This window comes from Aegilops tauschii, chromosome 7, assembly GCF_002575655.3.
Source record: "Aegilops tauschii subsp. strangulata cultivar AL8/78 chromosome 7, Aet v6.0, whole genome shotgun sequence".
Taxonomy (NCBI): domain Eukaryota; kingdom Viridiplantae; phylum Streptophyta; class Magnoliopsida; order Poales; family Poaceae; genus Aegilops; species Aegilops tauschii.
Window position 1 is genome coordinate 227045551 of NC_053041.3, and position 20614 is coordinate 227066164.

Below are 20614 nucleotides of genomic sequence, written 5' to 3' on the forward strand. Positions count from 1 at the left end.
CTTGGATGCCCCGGGAAGTCATCCCCTCTTTCATCTTCGTCTATCGGTAACTTTACTTGAGGCTATATTTTTATTCACCACATGATATGTGTTTTGCTTGGAGCGTCTTGTATGATTTGAGTCTTTGCTTTTTAGTTTGCCACAATCATCCTTGCTGTACACACCTTTTGGGAGAGACACGCATGAATCGTGATTTATTAGAATGCTCTATGTACTTCACTTATATCTTTTGAGCTAGGCAAAATTGCTCTAGTGCTTCACTTATATCTTTTTAGAGCACGGTGGTGGTTTTATTTTATAGAAATTTATGAACTCTCGTACTTCACTTATATTATTTTGAGAGTCTTTAGAACAGCATGGTAATTTGCTTTGGTTATAAATTTAGTCCTAATATGATAGGCATCCAAGAGGGATATAATAAATATTTTCATATAAAGTGCATTGAATACTATGAGAAGTTTGATTCCTTATGATTGTTTTGAGATATGAAGATGGTGATATTAGAGTCATGCTAGTGAGTAGTTGTGAATTTGAGAAATACTTGTGTTAAAGTTTGTGAGTCCCGTAGCATGCACGTATGGTGAACCATTATGTGATGAAGTCGGAGCATGATTTATTTATTGATTGTCTTCCTTATGAGTGGCGGTCGGGGACGAGCGATGGTCTTTTTATACCAATCTACCCCCCTAGGAGCATGCGCATAGTACTTTGTTTCGATGACTAATAGATTTTTGCAATATGTGAGTTCTATATGACTAATGTTGAGTCCATGGATTATACGCAGTCTCACCTTTCCGCCATTGCTAGCCTCTCTAGTATCGCGCAACTTTCGCCGGTACCATAAACCCACCACATATCCTTCCTCAGAACAGCCATCATACCTATCTATCATGGCATTTCCATAGCCATTCCGAGATATATTGCCATGCAACTTTCCACCGTTCCGTTTATTATGACACGCATCATCATTTTCATATTGCTTTGCATGATCATGTAGCTGACATCGTATTTGTGGCAAAGCCACCGTTCATCATATTTTTTATACATGTCGCTCTTGATTTATTGCACATCCCGGTACACTGCCGGAGGCATTCACATAGAGTCATATTTTTGTTCTAGTATCGAGTTGTAATTCTTGAGTTGTAAGTAAATAGAAGTGTGATGATTTTCATTATTAGAGCATACTCCCATGTGAGGAAAAAAAGAAAGGCCAAAAAAAGGGAAGGCCCAAAAAAACAAAAAACAAAAAGGGGAAAGAAAAAAAAGAAAAAAAAAGAGAGAAAAGGAGAGAAGGGACAATGTTACTATCCTTTTTGCCACACTTGTGCTTCAAAGTAGCACCATGATCTTCATGATAGAGAGTCTCCTATGTTATCACTTTCATATACTAGTGGGAATTTTTCATTATAGAACTTGGCTTGTATATTCCAACAATGGGCTTCCTCAAACGCCCTAGGTCTTCATGAGCAAGCAAGTTGGATGCACCCACTTAGTTTTCTTTTTTGAGCTTTCATAAACTTATAGCTATAGTGCATCCGTTGCATGGCAATCCCTACTCACTCACATTGATATATATTAATGGACATCTCCATAGCAAGTTGATACGCCTAGTTGATGTGAGACTATCTCCTTTTTTTTCTTCTCCACAACCACCGTCTATTCCACCTATAGTGCTATGTCCATAGCTCACGCTCATGTATTGCGTGAAAGTTGAAAAGGTTTGAGAACGTCAAAAGTATGAAACAATTGCTTGCCTTGTCATCGGGGTTGTGCATGATTTGAATATTTTGTGTGATGAAGATGGAGCATAGCCAGACTATATGATTTTGTAGGGATAAGCTTCCTTTGGCCATGTTATTTTGAGAAGACATAATTATTTTGTTAGTATGCTTGAAGTATTATTGTTTTTATGTCAATATTAAACTTTTGTTTTGAATCTTACGAATATGAACAGTCATGCCACAATAAAGAGAATTACATGGATAAATATGTTAGGTAGTATTCCACATCAAAAATTCTGTTTTTATCATTTACCTACTCGAGGACGAGCAGGAATTAAGCTTGGGGATGCTTGATACGTCTCCAACGTATCTATAATTTTTTATTGTTACATGCTATTATATTATCTGTTTTGGATGTTTTATATGCATTAATATGCTATTTTATATGATTTTTGGGACTAACCTATTAACCTAGAGCCCAGTGCCAGTTTCTGTTTTTTTTCCCTTGTTTTAGAGTTTCGCAGAAAAGGGATACCAAACGGAGTCCAAACGGAATAAAACTTTCGCGATGATTTTTCTTGGACCAGAAGACACCCAGGAGGCTTGGAGTGCAAGTCAGAAGAGCCACAAGGCGGTCACAAGGGTGGAGGGCGCGCCCAGGGGGTAGGACGTGCCCCCCCACTGTGGGCCCCTCGTTGACCCCCCCCCCCACCTAGATCTTCCTCCTATATATACTCCAGGGAAGCCGCGAAACCACTTTTCCACCGCCGCAACCTTCTGTACCCGTGAGATCCCATCTTGGGGCCTTTTCCGGCATCCTGCCGGAGGGAGATTGAATCACGGAGGGCTTCTACATCAACACCATTGCCTCTTCGATGAAACGTGAGTAGTTTACCTCAGACCTACGGGTCCATAGCTAGTAGCTAGATGGCTTCTTCTCTCTCTTTGATTCTCAATACAAAGTTCTCCTCGATGTTATTGGAGATCTATTCGATGTAATACTCTTTTGCGGTGTGTTTGCCGAGATCTGATGAATTGTGGATTTATGATCAGCTTATCTATAATATTATTTGAATCTTCTCTGAATTCTTAAATGTGTGATTTGATATCTTTGCAAGTCTCTTCGAACTATCGATTTGGTTTGGCCAACTAGATTGGTTTTTCTTGCAACGGGAGAAGTGCTTAGCTTTGGGTTCAATCTTGTGGTGTCCTTTCCCAGTGACAGTAGGGGCAGCAAGGCACGTATTGTATTGTTGCCATCGATGATAAAAAGATGGGGTTTTCATCATATTGCTTGAGTTCATTCCTCTACATCATGTCATCTTGCTTAAAGCGTTACTCCGTTCTTTATGAACTTAATACTCTAGATGCATGCTGGATAGCGGACGATGTGTGGAGTAATAGTAGTAGATGCAGAATCGTTTCGGTCTACTTGACACGGACGTGATGCCTATATTCATGATCATTGCCTTAGATATCGTCATAACTTTGCGCTTTTCTATCAATTACTCGGCGGTAATTTGTTCACCCACCGTAATAATTTCTATCTTGAGAGAAGCCTCTAGTGAAACCTATGGCCCCCGGGTCTATTTTCCATCATATAAGTTTCCGATCTACAATTCTAGTTTCCTATTTACTTTCTTTGTAATCTTTTACTTTTCGTTCCATAAACCAAAAATATTACTTTACTGTTTATCCATCTCTATCAGATCTCACGTTGCAAATAACTGTGAAGGGATTGACAACCCCTTTATCGCGTTGGGTGCAAGGTTGGTGTTTGTTTGTGCAGGTATTAAGTGGCTTGCGTGTTGTGTCCTACTGGATTGATACCTTGGTTCTCAAAACCGAGGGAAATACTTACGCTACTTTGCTGCATCACCCTTTCCTCTTCAAGGGAAAAACCAACGCAGGCTCAATAGGTAGCATGGAACAATAAAAAATTATAGATACGTTGGAGACGTATCAGCAGAGAACTCGAAATGCTCCCGAGGAACACGCCACTCGGCCATGAAGCAACTAGGATGACATCTCAGGAGCCTACATGGCAAGCAAGCCCGCTGGCGACCGCGGTACCGAGCTCATAAAGATAAAACCTCAAGACCAGCATGAATATTAGGAGCCCCGCCCAGGACCTCGAAGACCAACTACTTCCATCCCAAACATGCTCGGGGCCTACTGGCGGTGTATTACACCGGGGGTGGCTTCTACCCAGGAGCCCGGCAACAGACCTGCCACGGGGCCCATGAATCCCACCAAGGAGTTGGCAATCAAAGGAAGCCACGAGGATCGCTAAAGCATCTAGAGATCATCTTGGACCTTAGGTCAAGATGACGGTGGCCAGATTGGATCTACCTCCTGTAAAACCCTAGCCCTCATCGCATATATAGGGTGGAGTCTACGAGAATCTCAAATTCATCTACTCGCGTAGACCTAAACTCTTGGTAGCAACTCATCCTCCCCACTGTAATCCCTCATACGAGGTACACCCACCATGAATAACAACACAAAGCAGGATGTAGGGTATCACTCCGCATCGGAGACCCGAACCTGGGTAAAACCTTTGTGTGATCTCCGATCTCGTACTTCCGGACACATTAGCAACCCTACCGAGGGTACTGACCAGATTATGCACCATCGCCATCCATGTCAAGATGTTTAATGGCTTGATGACCGAGATGGATGTGGCCAAGAAGGAGGCAAATGGTGAGGAGGAGGAGGCGGCAAAGTGAGCGAGGAGGCTCGGATATCGGGTCTAGCATGACAAAAATGCCGATTTTTTGCACGGATTGCCTCACTGATACTTTTGTGGCCAGGCGCATGTAAAAACTATGAACATATATCTCTTTTTTATTGTGGTCGGGCGCTATGAGAGCAACTCCAATGGGGCGACCCATTTTGTCCGCCTGCGTCCGTATGGGTCTGCGCGGACAAAAACGACGGACCAACGCAAAGACCCATTTTCATTTTGCGTCCGCTTTGTGTCCGCGCGGACCCATTTCCATCCCAAATTTGCGCCACATTTGGGTCCGCGGCCAAAAAAAAGCGGACGCTTGCTGCGCCCGCCTCGTCCGTCTGTGTCTTGCCTGACCCACCTGTCACCCTCTCTCATTTTCTCCCCCTGGCCCACCACGACCACCCACCCACCATGCGGGACCACGATGCAGCCGCGGGGCGCCGAGGAAGAGCTAGCACAAGGCGCAGCTCCGGCGGCCCCCACCGGCGCGGCGGTGCTCCCTCTAGCACGAGCAGCGCGGCGGCGCGTCGTGGAGGTCCCCTGAGATGGCGGGGCGGGGCGCGGGCAGGCCGACAGGCGCGAGCGCGCTGGGCAGGAGCTGCAGGGGGCGGAGCGCGGGGCTGGCGCGAGCGTGCTGGGATGGAGCTGCAGGGCGGAGCTCCGTGCGCTGGAGCTGGCTGGGGGGCGCGGCCGAGGTGGTGCGGCGGGCGGGGCAAGCGGCCGCGGCGAGCTGCGGAGCGCGCGGCGGGCGGGGCGAGCTGCGGAGCGCGCGGCGGGCGGGGCGAGGTGGCGCGACTCGCAGCGGCGCGCGCGGGGAGGCGAGGCAAGGTGGCGCTGCGGGCGTGGCAAGCTGCGGCAGGCGCGGGGAGCGGCGAGGCTAGCGCGGCGGGGCGGGGCGAGCGGCGAGGAGCACCAGCAGGAGCAGGCGAGGCGCACGAGCAGGAGGCCGCGGCAAGCTGGCGTGAGCAGGCGAGCGGGGGCCGCGGGCACAGGCGTTTCGCGCAATGGCGGGCGGCGGGCCGCGGCCGCGGCAGGACGCGCGCAGGCAAGCGGCGGGAGATCCGGGTTGGTGTCGACCTCGTCTGCGGGCAGGGATGCGGCGCGGAGAGCGGCGGCCCATCAGGTGTTCGACGAAATGCCGACATGGTCATGTCCAAAATGCGTCAGCCCCGCGTTGGGCACATCGGCTGACCCAAATGAAAAAGCGGACACGGATGTCCGCTCGGCCGACCCAAACTGACAAAAAGCCAACAAAATCCGTGTCCGTTTTGGTCGCCCCGTTGGAGTTGCCCCGAGCACCGCTCTTGCTCACGTATTGCTATGCATTTTGAAATGAAATTTGCTAGACCTGGGCGGACATTTAAAATATGGTTGGATGGCCGGCTTTCGCATTTTTGCCCATGGATTGTCTAGTAAACAAACAAATATGTAGAAGGAATAGAGAGGCAGATTGATGGAATTGATTATTTATTGCTTGAGTCTCGTGGGCATATATAGGAGTACATGATCTTCTTGGAGGACAAGGCAATCTAGAATAATTCTTAGTCTATCCTATGTTTCCTAATAATCACGATACTCAACATCATCCCCCCCCCCCGCGCAGTCATAACGGTAGCGACGCAGATGGTGAGACTAGAGAATAATTCGAAGGTAAGCCGACGGACATCTGCACACAGTCGAACGGTTGATGCATCACAGAAGTCGTGGCTGGAGTGAAAATCGACGATGTTGCTCAAGCAAGGTGGTAGCCCTTTGTGCTGATGTCGAAGTATTCGAGAGCGTAGGGTGGTGTAGTCGTGGTCGAGGTAGCCGTGCGAGGTATGTCGTGGTCTATGTCGAGTTGGGGTGGCCGGTGTCGAGGTAGTCACCATGGACCGGGAAGAAGAGCGGCGGCGGCGGCTAGGTTAGGAGCGCGGCGGCGGTGCTCGAAGTAGGCGAGGAAGAATGCGACAGCGTGATGAAGAACGGCATGGACGGTGGCGTTCTCGCACCTAGGAAGGCGGCGCGGCGCATACCACACATAAGTAGATGCGCGTGGACCGCGTGTCGCGGCGCTACGGACCGAAGGGACGACGCAGCGACAACGCGCGGGTCTGGGCGACAACGGGGAAGACCTCAGGGCAGCGGCAGGGACCATGTGCCACGCTCACTACGGCCCGGTGGAGCAACACAGCGGCAGCGCGAGGGTCGGTGCAGCCACGGGGACAGCCTGGAGCAGACGGCCTTGGAGCGGCGGTGTACCGCGCACTACGGCCTGAAGGGGCGACACAGCGGTAGCGCGCGGGTCGGTGCAACCACGGGAATGGCCTGGGGCGGCGGTGTGGACCGCGTGCCGCGACGCTACGGCCCGAAAGGGCGACGCAGTGGCGGCACGGGTAGGTGCAGCCATGGGGAGAACCATGGGGCGACGCAGCGGTGGCCCTTTGCTCAATCTGTGGAGGGTGCGTTGTACTCGGGGACAGGGCGGCGACGGCCGTCGCAGAACGATGGGCGGCCAGACGCATGGATGATGGCCGTGACGGTCCGCCGCGTCGAGGCTAGGTGGTCACGCCGTTGTTGGAGTAGAGGTGCGCGGGGTCGACGGCGGCGGGCAACGCATACCGATCTTAGATCGTAAAACCAAAAAGAAAAAAAACCCGGACCAAAAGATCAGGGAGAAAAGACTCTCTAGGGTAACCGGTCAACACGACCGACAGACGAACCCTATGTACGGGCGACGCGGCCCCGGTGGCGATCACGGGGATCGACCGACCCGGGGGCGGTGCAGTGTGGAAGCGGCGGCGGCTAGGTTTGAATCAGGGTTAGGCTGATACCACGTAGAAGAAATAGAGAGGGAGATTGGTGAAATTGATGATTTATTGTTTGAGTCTAATGAGCATATATATATAAGTACATGATTCTTGAATCACAAAACAAGCTAAAATAATTCATTGTTTGAGTCTCATGAGCATATATATATTAGTACATGATTCTTGAATCACAAAACAAGCTAAAATAATTCCTAATTTTTCGTATGTCTCTTAATAATCACGATATATTCAACAAAATAGTCGTTTTAAAGGACGGTGTTGAAGATGCCCTAACTAAAAATAACACGAGCCATAGAAATCCAACTGAAAGTTAAATCTTACCATAAAAGAAGATAAGATGGTCGCCCTGGCTGGTGAGTTAAAATGGTGGCAGGAAGGTCGAGGTTGGGTTTGTACTACGTGCCGGTGTTCTTGCATTATTATTTTGCTATTTTTATCTTCTTTTTGTGTGTGAGGATTTGCTATTTTTATCTGGTATATACGTGCTCCGCATTAGACATTTTTTGGCAAAGAAGCGATGTGATTAATCGAGTGATAAATGCTGCAATGCAAACGATATTTTTAGAACCAGGGCACATGGAATCGTACCATAGGAAACAGACGTGAAAAAAAAAAAATACAGGTACGGACCACGTCCGATCCCGTACTTTTCTAATTCTCGGTCTCCCAGAACTTCCATGATTGCTGTATAATAATACCAAAATGATAGTAACATTGTCGTAGCACCAGTACGTGAAGCAGTACTACTAGTCTCCCTCAAAAATAAAAATAAAAATATAAGCAGTACTACAGTCTCTTCTCTTTGTTGCAGGAAACACAAAATGCTAGACGCACCACCACAATGCACACAGTAAGAAATCCTCCTCTCTGGTCTATATAAATCGAATTAGCGGTCCTTTTCCAACACGTCTGACTGTCCGAGCTTATAGAAAACTTGTCCACCCCGTCGCGATCAAAATCCATCACATCCCGAGCGAGATGCCATCCACCTACAATTTACAAATGGAGCCCGTCCTTGCCCCGAAAAAGAAAGGCGAGTGAACTGTCGTAGACGTACTTGTATATTCACACGAATTTTCTATGCGTCCCGGCATATGCCAGAGCGAGCGAGCGTGCATCGGCAGTCGACGACTCGTCACATGAACCGACGTTCCACCATCCAGCTCGGAGCTCGCCGTCCCTTGACTGCAGTACGTGCATGGCTCACACGATACATTCTCTGATTGTTTGCATGTGGTAAAATCATCATGCCGTGCGGGAGAATACGCAGCTTTCGTATACTACGCGAGGAAGGGGAACGGAGCAGAAGAGGTGGTCACGGCCCAGTCACAGATCTTATCACGAGCAAGGACGGAAGGAAGGACGCTAGCTAGCTAGGGTGCGTGGCCCAGTCCGGCAGGGCTGTGGGCTGTGGCCATAGCCGCCGGGACACGCGTGCCGTCCGGCCGGGGCAAGCGTACGGGCGAGCGGCCGTGCGGCGACACGGCGCGCGCGAAGGCAGAAAAGAAAAAGGCGTTAGGCGAGCGCGGGAAGAAAGGGGATTAGTCTCGCGCACACACACGAAAAAAGAAAAGGAGGGCAAGGGTGGGGTGGTACACAAGTACCGGCAGAGCGACGGGGTGGTGGTGGTGGTGGTGCCGCCATCGGGAAGCCGGGCGGGGGAAGGAATCTGAAAGGACAAATAATTGAGGCGAGGAGCAGGCACCCCGACGGGCCCCGCGGGCGTCCTCGCACGGTCGCACCCTACCCCCACTTCTGCCCCTCTCCCGGTCCTGCCCTCGAGAGCTCGGACCAAAGGGCAGAAGCACGATCAAATCGTTCGCTCGAATATTTTCTAGGTGCAAGTTTCATAAAAGAAATTGAGAATAAATTTCATATATATTTTGGTTGTCTACGGTTCCATTGATTCATAATAATAATAATAATAATAGAGTAAAATGCACTGGCGGTACTTGAACTTGAGAAGAAAGCACACTTTGGTCACTGTACTTCAAGATACGACCAATACGGTCACTCAATACGCCTGCACGTGATTGTACGGTCACTGTTCACCGTACGCCACTCGTCGCCGCTCCATTTGACCACTTGTTGACCAATCCGAGGCGACGGCTGGCGTTTGCGGGTTTTTTTTTATGTAAATTAGCCCGGCGCATCTAATTTCATCCTTCACCCTGAACCGAATCCCTAACATCCTCCCTCGGAAATTAATAAGAAAGTCTATACTATTGAAAATAAATATAGAGCAAATACGGCTTTGGAAAATAAAAGTTCATAGGATCCTCTTAATCCAAAAAGTAAAAATAATGAAACCAAATAAATTCAGTTGCTAATATGACCACTGTTTTGTACAAGTTTCCAAATTTGTCGAGATGACAAGTCGTATTACAAAACGTGCGATTTTTATATTTAGTAGATTAAGTTGGACTAAAAGCTTATATGTGTTTAATTGAAGTCCACTATACAAACACACAAAAAAATATGGAAACTTCCACGATAACGTATATGGGCATGAAAGCTCCTTTTCTTGCTGGTGTTTTAGATTTCGTCTTCACTTCCACGAGAAACTCTCTTTTCACTTTAGTTTTGTACATGTTTCATCACTAGTGCCCATGTACCAATCGAAAGGAGCCCTTGGCGTTCAACTTTATCTGGCCTTTTTGGGTGATCCCAAAGGCACCAAGGGTTGTCATTTGTTATGAAGGTACAGTAAGATGACAAAGAGCGAAGGGTCCTGAAGGACCTAGAGTTCCATTGGATAAGCATGACGATACAAATTATATCGGTACCCAACATAAAAGAGAAAACGCAAGCTAATCCTTGCATCTTACATATAGGATCCGAGGTCAGAAAGTAAAACCGCAATTTAGTCATTATTAATAGGATTAGTGGAGAGCCAAAGGAACCGCCACCGGGGATAAACTACTTGGGGTGGTGACCTCGCTGCCCCATATCCACCAGTTTTGCCGGCGGCGAAGGAAGAAGCAAACGCTCGGCTAATGCTAGATACATGCCTCCCTTTTAGCTTCTCGCCGGGAGGAATGACGGAGCTGATGACGAGGTTCTAGTGGGCCACCTTTCGACCAGAAGAAGTAGGGGACTAACAACTATGACCGACATGACCACCAACACCACATCCACAACCGGGGAGGGGGGAGGGGGCACTGATGGGCACCAAAGCGCCTCAGTGGACGCTCTTACTGATGACGGTAAGGAATTGCGCTCGCATCTCAACGGAGGAGTTTGCCTTGTCTGCATCTTCGCTCCCTCCACCACGACGTCTTGGATGGAGTAGACGGGGCAAACTCATCATCTTCGTTGTTGGGCAGCCACTAGGGACAATGAAGCCTCCTCGTCTTCGGCTCCAGCCACTGGAGCACCACATGTAAGAGGACGACGACCACCATGCACGCCCCATAAGCTCCACCGACACAATCCTGTCTGGTATAACACCGAACACAATTTTAAGGCAAGTCTTAAACAACCATTATTATATACAGAGAGGAGCTTGATCACCTCTCCCTAACCATCTCCAGCCGGCAGCGCCATCAGACAAGGCATGTGATCGCCCAGGGAGCCATAGGAGTCTCTCAACGGAGCTACCAGAAGGAGGGAGAGAAGGAAGTGATAAGAATGATCCATTTATCCAGGTTAAAAACAATTATGTTTTAAATTTGTTCCCCCCCTCCCTTAAAACTCCTATGAGATACTTCACATAATAATAGCACATCAATAAAATGAGATTTATGGAGGAAATCTATAATGAGATTAAACCTTGCAAAGCATTATTTTTTGCATGTATTTTTTCTTGTAAGATTTAGCAAGCATTTCTATCTTTTGAGATTCCCGTGCTTCGGTGACGCCCTACCGATCATAGCCGCCAGCCGAATGATGATAATTCTCAAGTATGCTAGAGTTTTTGACTTTTCATCCGCGGTGGTTTTCTTTTTTTCTTCTTGCTACCTCGCCCAAGAACGCGGGGCTTGAATTCAAAATTTCATTTGTAGCCAGCTTGAACACCATTTTTCTCACCGATAGTATTTGAATACTCGTACTACACATGTCAGGCCAAGTACAATAATGAAGCACCATGCAGTACCAGCGTTCGGCGAGGAGGACCCGATCGCGCAGAGGATACGAGGCCGGGCAATGCGACGTACCGGCGCCAGCAGGCAAAGCGACCCGAGACCGAGAGGAGCGGGCAGGGGGGACGCACCCGCACCGCGGGGGTGAGCCTTGCACGGGCAGAGACGCCGCGGTACGAGTACGAGTGGTGGTGCGGTTGACAGGCCGGAGAGGGGGAGGGCCAGGGCCAGCGGCATCAGTCGTACTACCCGCACCAGCACCAGTACCAGTACCAGTACCGCCACTGCACCCGTGCCTATCGCCAACTCGCGCGATGCCCCCAGCCAGCCAGCCAGGCCCACCCGCCCGTACGGCCCGCGGCGTGGGACGGCGGGGCGCCACCACCCACCCCCGCCCCTCCCCCGCGCGTTCGCCCCTGCCCCGCCTCCCCAATTACGCGCCCCCTGCCACGCCACGCCACGCGACGCGAACCCCCTCCCACCCTTGCCGCGGCATGGCGCTACACGCTAGTTGAGCAGCTAATCCCAACCCGAACCCCGTGCGCTGCTGCGCTCGCCCTCCCCTCCCACCCGCCTCTTCGTCTCGGCTCGATTCGTTCCCCCCACTCGGTCTTCGTCTCCCTTCCCCCCTCCCTCACCCCTCGCGCCTCTCGCCAGCGCCGCGCTCTCGCGTCCCGGCCGCCGTTTCCACCATTTCTCTGGGCCGCTTGCCTCGCCCCGCTCCTGTTTTCTCCGCGGAGGCGACATGAGGTGAGGCGGGTTTTCTTCCGGGACTTCGCCCAGCTTCCGTGCGCGCAAAGGTAACTGACTAGCCGACTGCTCCAATCGAATCCCCCGCTCCCGCTCGTCGGCGATCGTCCGTTTTGATCCGTGTTGTGGCGCTGGGCTCGTGCAGATCCGAGGGGAGAAGCGGGCGTGGGAAGCGCAGGACCGCGGGTGATGCAGAGGGAGGTGGGGCCGCAGGTGGCCTCCCCGCTGTACCTGCACCAGATCCAGCCGCTGCCTCCCCATGCGGCGGCGGCGGCCAGGAAGCGCGGCAGCCCGTGGCCCGCCGTGGAGCCGCCGGAGAACGCCCCCATGGGGGCCGGCGCCGCGGCCGGAGGGAACTGGAACCCCAGCATGTGGGACTGGGACAGCCGCGCCTTCACCGCCAGGCCGTCCTCCGACGCGCTCCGCCTCGGCGGCGGGCTGAACCACCACCATCACCACCAACAGCAGCAGCAGGCGCAGCCGCCGCCGGCGACGGCTGCCGAGGTGCGGCGGCAGGGGGGCGGGGGTGCCGGTGACCTGAGCCTTCAGCTGACCCTGCGGGAGGAGGCATCGATGGCGATGGATGTGAGCCCGACAACTACCTTGTCTTCTTCGCCTTCTCCGCCTGCACGGGCGTCACAGGAGCAGGCTGTTAGGCCTAGCAAGAGGGTTCGGTCTGGATCGCCCGGAACTGCTTCTGGAGGAGGCGGCGGCGGTGGTGGCGGAGGGAGCGCTAGCGGAGGCGGCAGCTATCCCATGTGCCAGGTGGATGATTGCCGCGCGGATCTGACCAGCGCCAAGGATTACCACCGGAGGCACAAGGTGTGTGAGATCCACAGCAAGACAACCAAGGCGGTAGTTGGCAACCAGATGCAGCGCTTCTGCCAGCAGTGTAGTAGGTAATGATCGTGCCTGCAAACTTCCCCCCAAATTTTTTGTGGCATGATTCTTTGCTATGATGCCACTTTTAGGGATTTATCTCTATGATGCCACCGGTTGCTCTAGTGTGTGTATTGGGCCAGAGAAATGGTTTCTCTATCCAATGCTTATGGTCTCTCTGCAGGCTGAGAGCATTTTAGTTACTAAAAGTTGGTTCTTCTGGTCAATCATTTAGATTTCATCCGCTCTCGGAGTTCGATGAGGGTAAGAGGAGTTGCAGGCGAAGGCTTGCCGGACACAACAGACGGCGGAGGAAAACCCAGCCAACAGATGTTGCTTCACAATTGCTGCTTCCTGAAAACCAAGAAAATGCAGCAAATAGGACACAAGATATTGTCAATCTGATCACTGTTATTGCACGCTTGCAAGGTACTTGATCCCCTACTGAACTTGGATACGCTCTTTCACTTGTTGATTTAAACCTGATTACTATTTTTCCTGTCTCTGCATTGACAGGTGGTAATGTTGGTAAACTACCCAGCATCCCTCCGATACCGGATAAAGATAATCTGGTCCAAATCATAAGCAAAATAAACTCAATCAATAATGCAAACTCCGTGGCAAAGTCTCCTCCATCAGAAGCCATTGATTTGAATGCCTCGCAGGGGCAACAACAAGATTCTTCTGTCCAAAATGCAACAAAGGTGGTCGACAAGCAGACTGTGCCATCAACCATGGATTTGCTAACAGTTCTATCTGGTGCTCTTGGGACATCAACCCCCGAGACCAATACATCTCAGTCCCAGGGGAGCAGTGATAGCAGTGGTAATAACAAGAGCAAGAGTCATTCAACAGAGCCAGCATGTGTTGTAAATTCCCATGAGAAATCCATTCGACCTTTTCCCGCAGCTGGTATGTTAAGGAGTAGCAGCACCCATGGAAGTCCACCTGAAGTATATAAGCAGCCAGACCGAGATACCCATCCGTACTTGTCGCTGCAATTGTTTGGTAACAATGAGGACATTCCTGTGAAAATGGACACTGCAAATAAGTACTTGTCTTCCGAGAGCAGTAATCCTATGGACGAGAGGTCTCCTTCATCCTCTCCACCTGTAACACACACATTTTTCCCCACTCGTTCAGTAAATGAAGGCATCAGGCATCCTCGTATTGCTGACTATGGAGAAGATGGTGCAACAGTTGAGAACAGTACCACTCGGGCATGGTGCGCGCCACCGCTTGAGCTTTTCAAGGATTCAGAACGGCCAACGGAAAATGGGTCACCACCAAACCCCACGTACCAGTCATGTTATGCTTCAACATCTGGTTCAGACCATTCTCCATCAACGTCAAATTCAGATGGACAGGTAATTTATATCGGAGCTTGCCATTTCAGTTGATTATGTCACAAGCCAAGGTGTCATTTATTATTTTAGATGCGCTTTCAACCTAATTTGCGCACAATTTTCCATTTTGTAGGATCGTACTGGAAAGATTATATTCAAGCTCTTTGGCAAGGAACCTGGCTCAATCCCTGGGAACCTTCGTGACGAGGTATGACCACGAAACTGTGCCAACATGGTAACTGGAAGGCACTCTTCCAGTGCATTTCACTCACCATATAATTGAAATGTTTCTCCTTCCTTGCTTAGGTTGTAAATTGGCTGAAACACAGCCCCACTGAAATGGAGGGTTACATTCGCCCTGGTTGCCTTGTACTATCCATGTATCTGTCAATGCCAACTATTGCATGGGATGAAGTAAGTCTGCTGCTACGCTAGCAAAAACGAATGCATGCAATAGAATTGTTGCAAATTTATCTAACATCGTATGATTTTTAATGCAGCTTGAAGAAAATTTCCTCCAGCGAGTAAACTCGTTAGTTCAGGCTTCTGATTTGGATTTCTGGAGAAAAGGGAGGTTTTTAGTTCGAAGCGACAACCAGTTGGTGTCGTACAAAGATGGTATACATAACTACTATTTGTGTGTTAATTTTCTTCTCTATTCCTGCTCACTCTTCGATGGGTTTTGACTATGAATTCGTTTTGGTTGATATCAAATTTGTATTCCAGGAATGACCCGCCTCTCAAAATCATGGAGAACATGGAATACCCCTGAGTTGACCCTTGTGACACCAATTGCTGTTGTTGGTGGGAGAAAGACCTCTCTCGTTCTTAAGGGCCGTAATCTAACGATCCCGGGCACCCAGTAAGTTCCCTGTTGTAAAATAGTTTTTTTTTGCGGGTATTGTAATTGTTTCCTGCTTGACCATTGACTCTGAATCTTTGCAGGATCCACTGCACCAGCGCGGGGAAGTATATATCGAAAGAGGTACTATGTTCAGCGTATCCGGGTACCATATATGATGATTCAGGAGTCGAGACCTTTGACTTACCGGGAGAACCAAGTCTTACTCTTGGGCGTTGCTTTATTGAGGTTTGTACTTTGTACCTCGGTTGCTCTAGATATGTAAAGATTTACTCTATTTAGCACTAGGAAGGTGATTACAACTTTGAATGTTCATACATGCAGGTTGAGAACAGGTTCAGAGGAAACAGCTTCCCTGTTATTTTTGCGAATAAAAGCATCTGTCAGGAGTTAAGAAACCTTGAAGATGAACTTGAAGATTCGCGGTTTCCTGATGTCTCTCCAGATGATCAGGTCCATGATGCTAGGCGGCTAAAGCCAAGGGATCAAGTTCTGCATTTTCTTAATGAACTTGGCTGGCTCTTTCAGAAGGCCGCTGCATGCACACCTTCCACCAAATCAGATGTTTCTCATTCAGAGTTGATTCAGTTCTCTACTGCACGGTTCAGACACCTTCTGTTGTTTTCAAATGAGCGGGACTGGTGCTCCCTCACTAAAACACTACTCGAAATTCTTACCAAGAGAAGTATGGTTAGTGACGAGTTATCACATGAGACTCTGGAGATGCTCTCCGAGATTCATCTTCTGAACAGGGCAGTGAAAAGGAAGAGTAGCCACATGGTGCATTTGCTTGTGCAGTTTGTTGTAATTTGCCCTGACAATTCCAAACTGTACCCTTTCCTTCCAAATTATCCCGGCCCTGGTGGTTTGACTCCATTACATCTAGCTGCATCCATTGATGATGCAGAGGATATAGTTGATGCGTTGACAGATGATCCTCAACAGGTAAGCCCTGTATAATTTAACCTCTCTTTATCATAGTTATTTCTTAGTATTTCACATTGATAACTCTTCTGTTTTTTGTTATTACTGCAGATTGGTTTGAGCTGCTGGCACTCCGTGCTAGACGATGAAGGGCTATCTCCTGAAGTGTATGCGACGTTCAGGAACAACGGCTCATACAATGAACTTGTCACGCGAAAGCTTATGGACAGGAAGAATAGCCAGGTTACCATTGTGCTCAACAAAGGTGAAATTCATATGGATCAACCAGGGAATGTTGGTGCGAATAATGCATCTGGGATCCAAGCATTGGAAATAAGATCCTGCAACCAGTGCGCCATTTTGGAGTCTGGCTTACTAAGACGCCCTATGCGTTCTCGAGGATTGCTTGCTCGCCCCTACATCCATTCAATGCTTGCCATAGCAGCAGTGTGTGTCTGTGTCTGTGTATTCATGCGAGCTTTGCTGCGGTTTAATTCTGGTAGGTCCTTCAAGTGGGAGAGGTTGGATTTCGGTCCCACATAGACATTGGAGGATGCCTTATTACTTAGCCGCGTGATGTTATTAAGGAAATACCTTACAAGAACCAGAGGGTGTGGAACCAGATTGCTTTTAACCTTTCCAGTTTCCATGGAACTCTGCCCATGGACATGGATGATGAAATGTAATATTTGCATGGATAAAACCTTGCCGGAAGAAAGCTTCTAAGGGCAGAGAATCAAGAAAAGGGGGATTGGAGAACCCTGCCAAAAGATAAAACTTGGGCAGGGTTGGCACATAGTAGTTTTGTGACGAGGGAGGAAGGTACAAGAGCTTGTCAATGTCAAGAGCAATAAGACAGAGGCAACAATAGTTCTGTGCTTAATCAGTAAGTAACCTTGATTTCTTTTTTGCTGGTGTAAGTGTGAATCTGCTGTTTCATGTATCATAAGATGGTATTTATTTATCTTGGTCTCTGTTCTTACTAAATCTTTTTTGTGTATCAAATACAGTGTTTCTTACTGTTTTGTCTTGTGTTTAGACGGTAGCAGGGGGAAGTATAAATGGTCGATAGTGTCAGTAGCTAAATAGGAATGAGGCAGATTTACATGTGTATCCGGATCTATTGGTTTATTCGATTACCATAACAACTCTGGAGTTCCCGTTTTGATAGAAAGCCTGGGTATCTTTTTTGTTCTGTGCATGCATTTCCTTGTCCTTTATAAATACAGTATGCAATGCCCATTATGCTGATTCGCTTCCGTGTTTGGTGTAAAAAGTCTAGTTGTGCTGTGTTATCCTTGCGGGCGCGGGGGGCTTGTGATGCGAATGGGATGCCGGAGCTTTTCCGGATCGCGCCGTGTGTGGATCGCCGGGCGGACACGCCGGCCAGATTCTGCCGAAGTTGGCACGCCCCGGGCGGGCAGAAGCCGGACCCAGACGCGTGATCTGCACAGCTCGCACGGTAGGAAACGATGCCTTTCCCGGCCGGGGGCGCATGTGTGCGTTCCACGGTCCGTGTCGCGCGGCCGATGGCTTTCGTCCCTCCCCCTTTGCCCATCCCACATGGCTGTCGGATTGGACGCTTGCTTCCCAGCCACACACACATGCAGCCACGATCGATAGGTGCCAGCCCATCTCTCGCCTACAGCGACGGCACGCAGGGGCGCCGTACCCGCCCTCCCGCGTCCTCATGGATTCGCCCCGCCAGCCTTGATCGGCCGCTTTACTTACGTACGGCATCTAGTGGCGGTCTAGTTGCTACTGGCACAGCAGGAGCATGTGAGCGCCCCTCTTTCCAGCCAGTTGCTTGCCTCTCTCGCCCACGCTCACCGTTCGCTGTGCCCGTGTCGATCGGCAGGCGGCGGCGGACGGTGCCCGATCGCGCGCGCCTAACAAGATGGACCACGCTGTTGCGTGTTGCCATGAGCCGCACACTGGCGGTCGATCGCGAGCAGTGCGTCACGGGTAGAGGTTAGGGGCCTGTGGCGTGTTGCTTTTCGGAGCACAAGTGGCCGGCTTCTCTGTCCCATTCCGGGAGCCGGTGATGTGCAACGGAAGGAAGCGAACGTTCGGCCACGCGCGACGGAAGCACCCCGTCACGGCGGGTGGAGCCTACGTTCACGTCCGCGGCCCGCCGGCTGAGAGCATGAGCACGACATAAGTTTTTGGAGCCAGTTTGCTACATAAAACGATCGAATAGAAAACATGCGCAACTTGAAACGGAATCTCCTGCAGCTGGGTCTATACAATGTTTCACCTGGATTATCACTCAATAAATACGTAGCCTAAAGAAATAGATTGCAGGGTCAACTACGATTTTCTATGGTGTAGGGTAAAAGCCAAATCTTAGTGGCTCGCACTAGGCCGCTCGCACGTCAACTGTAGCGTCAGCCACTCCACCCGTTAGCGCTGTTTCTACGCCATGACATGACCCCTACCACCACCATGCCCCCCTTGACGTCGGCAGTGCGTAGAGATGGTCTAGATGACTCAACTCCGTTAGTACTGTACATGTGATCGATTCTTCGGCTGACCGCATGTGATACGATGGGCCGCCTGAATGATTGCACGATGGATCAGGACATCAGGTGGCCCAGGGAGAAGGAAGACACGTACGGTCCTCGCCGCTGCTAGTGCTAGCTACTACAGTGGCGGCTAGCCTGGGCAGACGGACGTAGCCGATCGACCCTCCTCCGCCTCCGGACAAGATAAGATAGCCTGGGTGGGTCACTGGGTGACCGGCCCTCGCCCGCAGCGGCAGGGCGGACGGACGATGAAGACGTGTACGTACATCATCATACATATATCTATCCACCCGGGAGAGCCGGAAAGCCTCGAGGGAAACGTTGCGATAGCTGCTCGGCCGGCTGATCGCGAGCGGGGACGTGACCTGCCCTGCTTGATGGACGAGACCGTGAGCGTGGTGAGTGCGCGTTTCGCTTGGTGTCCGTGGCCGGCCGTGGGCGCCGGCAGACCAATCCATCTTACACCTTCGCACACGTTTCGTAGGATGGATGGCTGGGAGGCTGGCATCAACAGTGCGCGCCGACTGACGAGAAAACACCCCACTGCGCCACACCAGAAGACTATAAACAATAAAACAAGTCCTGAAAGAGAAAAACAAATGAATCATAGGCGCAAACTCACAGCCCCCTCGAATTGAGGGGTTTCCCCGCGCTTTTTCTCTTTCTGGTACTAATACACAGCAACCATCGAGTGTTCAGCGAGATCAGATCTCGGCAGCATCCCACACATCCCAGCAAAACAGGATCCCCCCTCAAACTATCACGTTTTTTATAGCAAATTTGAAAACTATACGACCTAACGCACAAAAATCAATACTAGGACCCCGTCGGCCTCTGGGTGGCCGAAGAGAGTCGCGGGTGGTCCGAAGATTGTCATTTCGGTCGGCGTTTGGCCGAAGAGGACTCTTCGGTCAGGTGTAGGCTGAAGAGTCCCTGGGCCCCAGCTTTTCGCGTAAATTGCAGGCTGAAGATGCATGACTGCGCTCTTCGGCTTTTGCTAGGCCGAAATGTTTTATTTTTTGAAATTTGACTTATGAATGATGTACAACCATTGCCCGTCTTATAGACATCGAAAAATATATACTTTTGCGCAACCATTTTCCTCCATGGTTTCCCGCCAACTCTTTCCCTCCATATATTCCCGCCAACCCTTTCCCGGCATCCCTTTCCCTCCATACGTTCCCGCCAACCCTTTCCCGCCATATTTTCCCGGCATCCTTTCCCTCCATATGTTCCCGCCAACTCAATCCCGCCGTTCTCTCCCGCCATTATTTCCCGCCATTTTCTCCTGTGTACCTATAAAACCCCCTTGACACTAAGGTGGGTAAGCAGTGTAGTATAGTGTAGTCGAGATGTCCAACTATCCTTTTGATCTTAGTTTTCACCCTGGGATGAGCGAATGTCTTCTGAGGTTAGCCACCGATTTCAGGATGGACAATAGGATAGTTTCATGGGACGAACTCATCAGTAGTGACACCATACTGAATGAGTTGGCTCACACATTACGTAGGTCTGGGTGGCCTGAAAGGAACTATGAGGAGATACAGAAAGAATTTCTCAGGTTGCATGGAAGGTGGGAAAAGCAACATCATAAGGGTGCAACTTACCTAAAGACTGCAGCAGAGCATACTTATTTATGGACTGCCGACAGCGAAGACGAAGACAATATCTTCATGCCGAGCACCAAGTCCAAGAGTATTGCATCGTCGAAGGGCAAGAGTACCGCATCGTCGAAGGGAAAGAGTGACACATCGTCGAAGGGCAAGAGTGTTGCATCGACGGAGGATGACGATGATGCCTTCATGTAGTTTGTAAGTTGTATTTTTTAAGTTAAGCCCTATCGTTTAATTCAGATGTACTTGTATCTTAATTAACTGTTGCAGTCTCTTTGGAAATGTAACTGGAATAACAATGCGAATTAATAGTAATATGTGTCTCACATACATAGGTCGATATATGTCTCCTGATCTGATAGAAGCAA

At 49.9% G+C, this 20614-nt stretch overlaps 1 protein-coding gene and 1 long non-coding RNA gene across 2 annotated transcripts; both read left to right on the forward strand.

Moving 5' to 3' along the window:
* Positions 1-10591: 10591 nt before the first annotated feature.
* LOC120969947 (uncharacterized) lies at positions 10592-11035 on the forward strand. Its single transcript, XR_005764558.2, has 2 exons — positions 10592-10706; positions 10799-11035. It is a non-coding gene; the product is annotated as an uncharacterized lncRNA (long non-coding RNA).
* Positions 11036-11765: 730 nt separating this feature from the next.
* On the forward strand, positions 11766-17282 carry LOC109765114 (squamosa promoter-binding-like protein 15). Its single transcript, XM_020323895.4, has 11 exons — positions 11766-12147; positions 12243-12996; positions 13212-13405; positions 13493-14343; positions 14456-14530; positions 14629-14736; positions 14823-14940; positions 15049-15184; positions 15268-15412; positions 15509-16129; positions 16220-17282. Exons 2-11 carry the CDS (start codon positions 12287-12289, stop codon positions 16649-16651), a joined length of 3390 nt encoding a protein of 1129 aa, XP_020179484.1. The 5' UTR covers positions 11766-12147; positions 12243-12286; the 3' UTR covers positions 16652-17282.
* Positions 17283-20614: the final 3332 nt, after the last annotated feature.

Bases quoted from the DNA above. Each gene is read 5' to 3' on its own strand.
- LOC109765114 (XM_020323895.4), top strand. From the start codon at position 12,287: ATGCAGAGGGAGGTGGGGCCGCAGGTGGCCTCCCCGCTGTACCTGCAC. The intron at 14,531-14,628 runs GTATGACCACGA...TTCCTTGCTTAG, and splicing joins CTGGGAACCTTCGTGACGAG to GTTGTAAATTGGCTGAAACA. The intron at 15,413-15,508 runs GTTTGTACTTTG...TCATACATGCAG, and splicing joins TTGGGCGTTGCTTTATTGAG to GTTGAGAACAGGTTCAGAGG.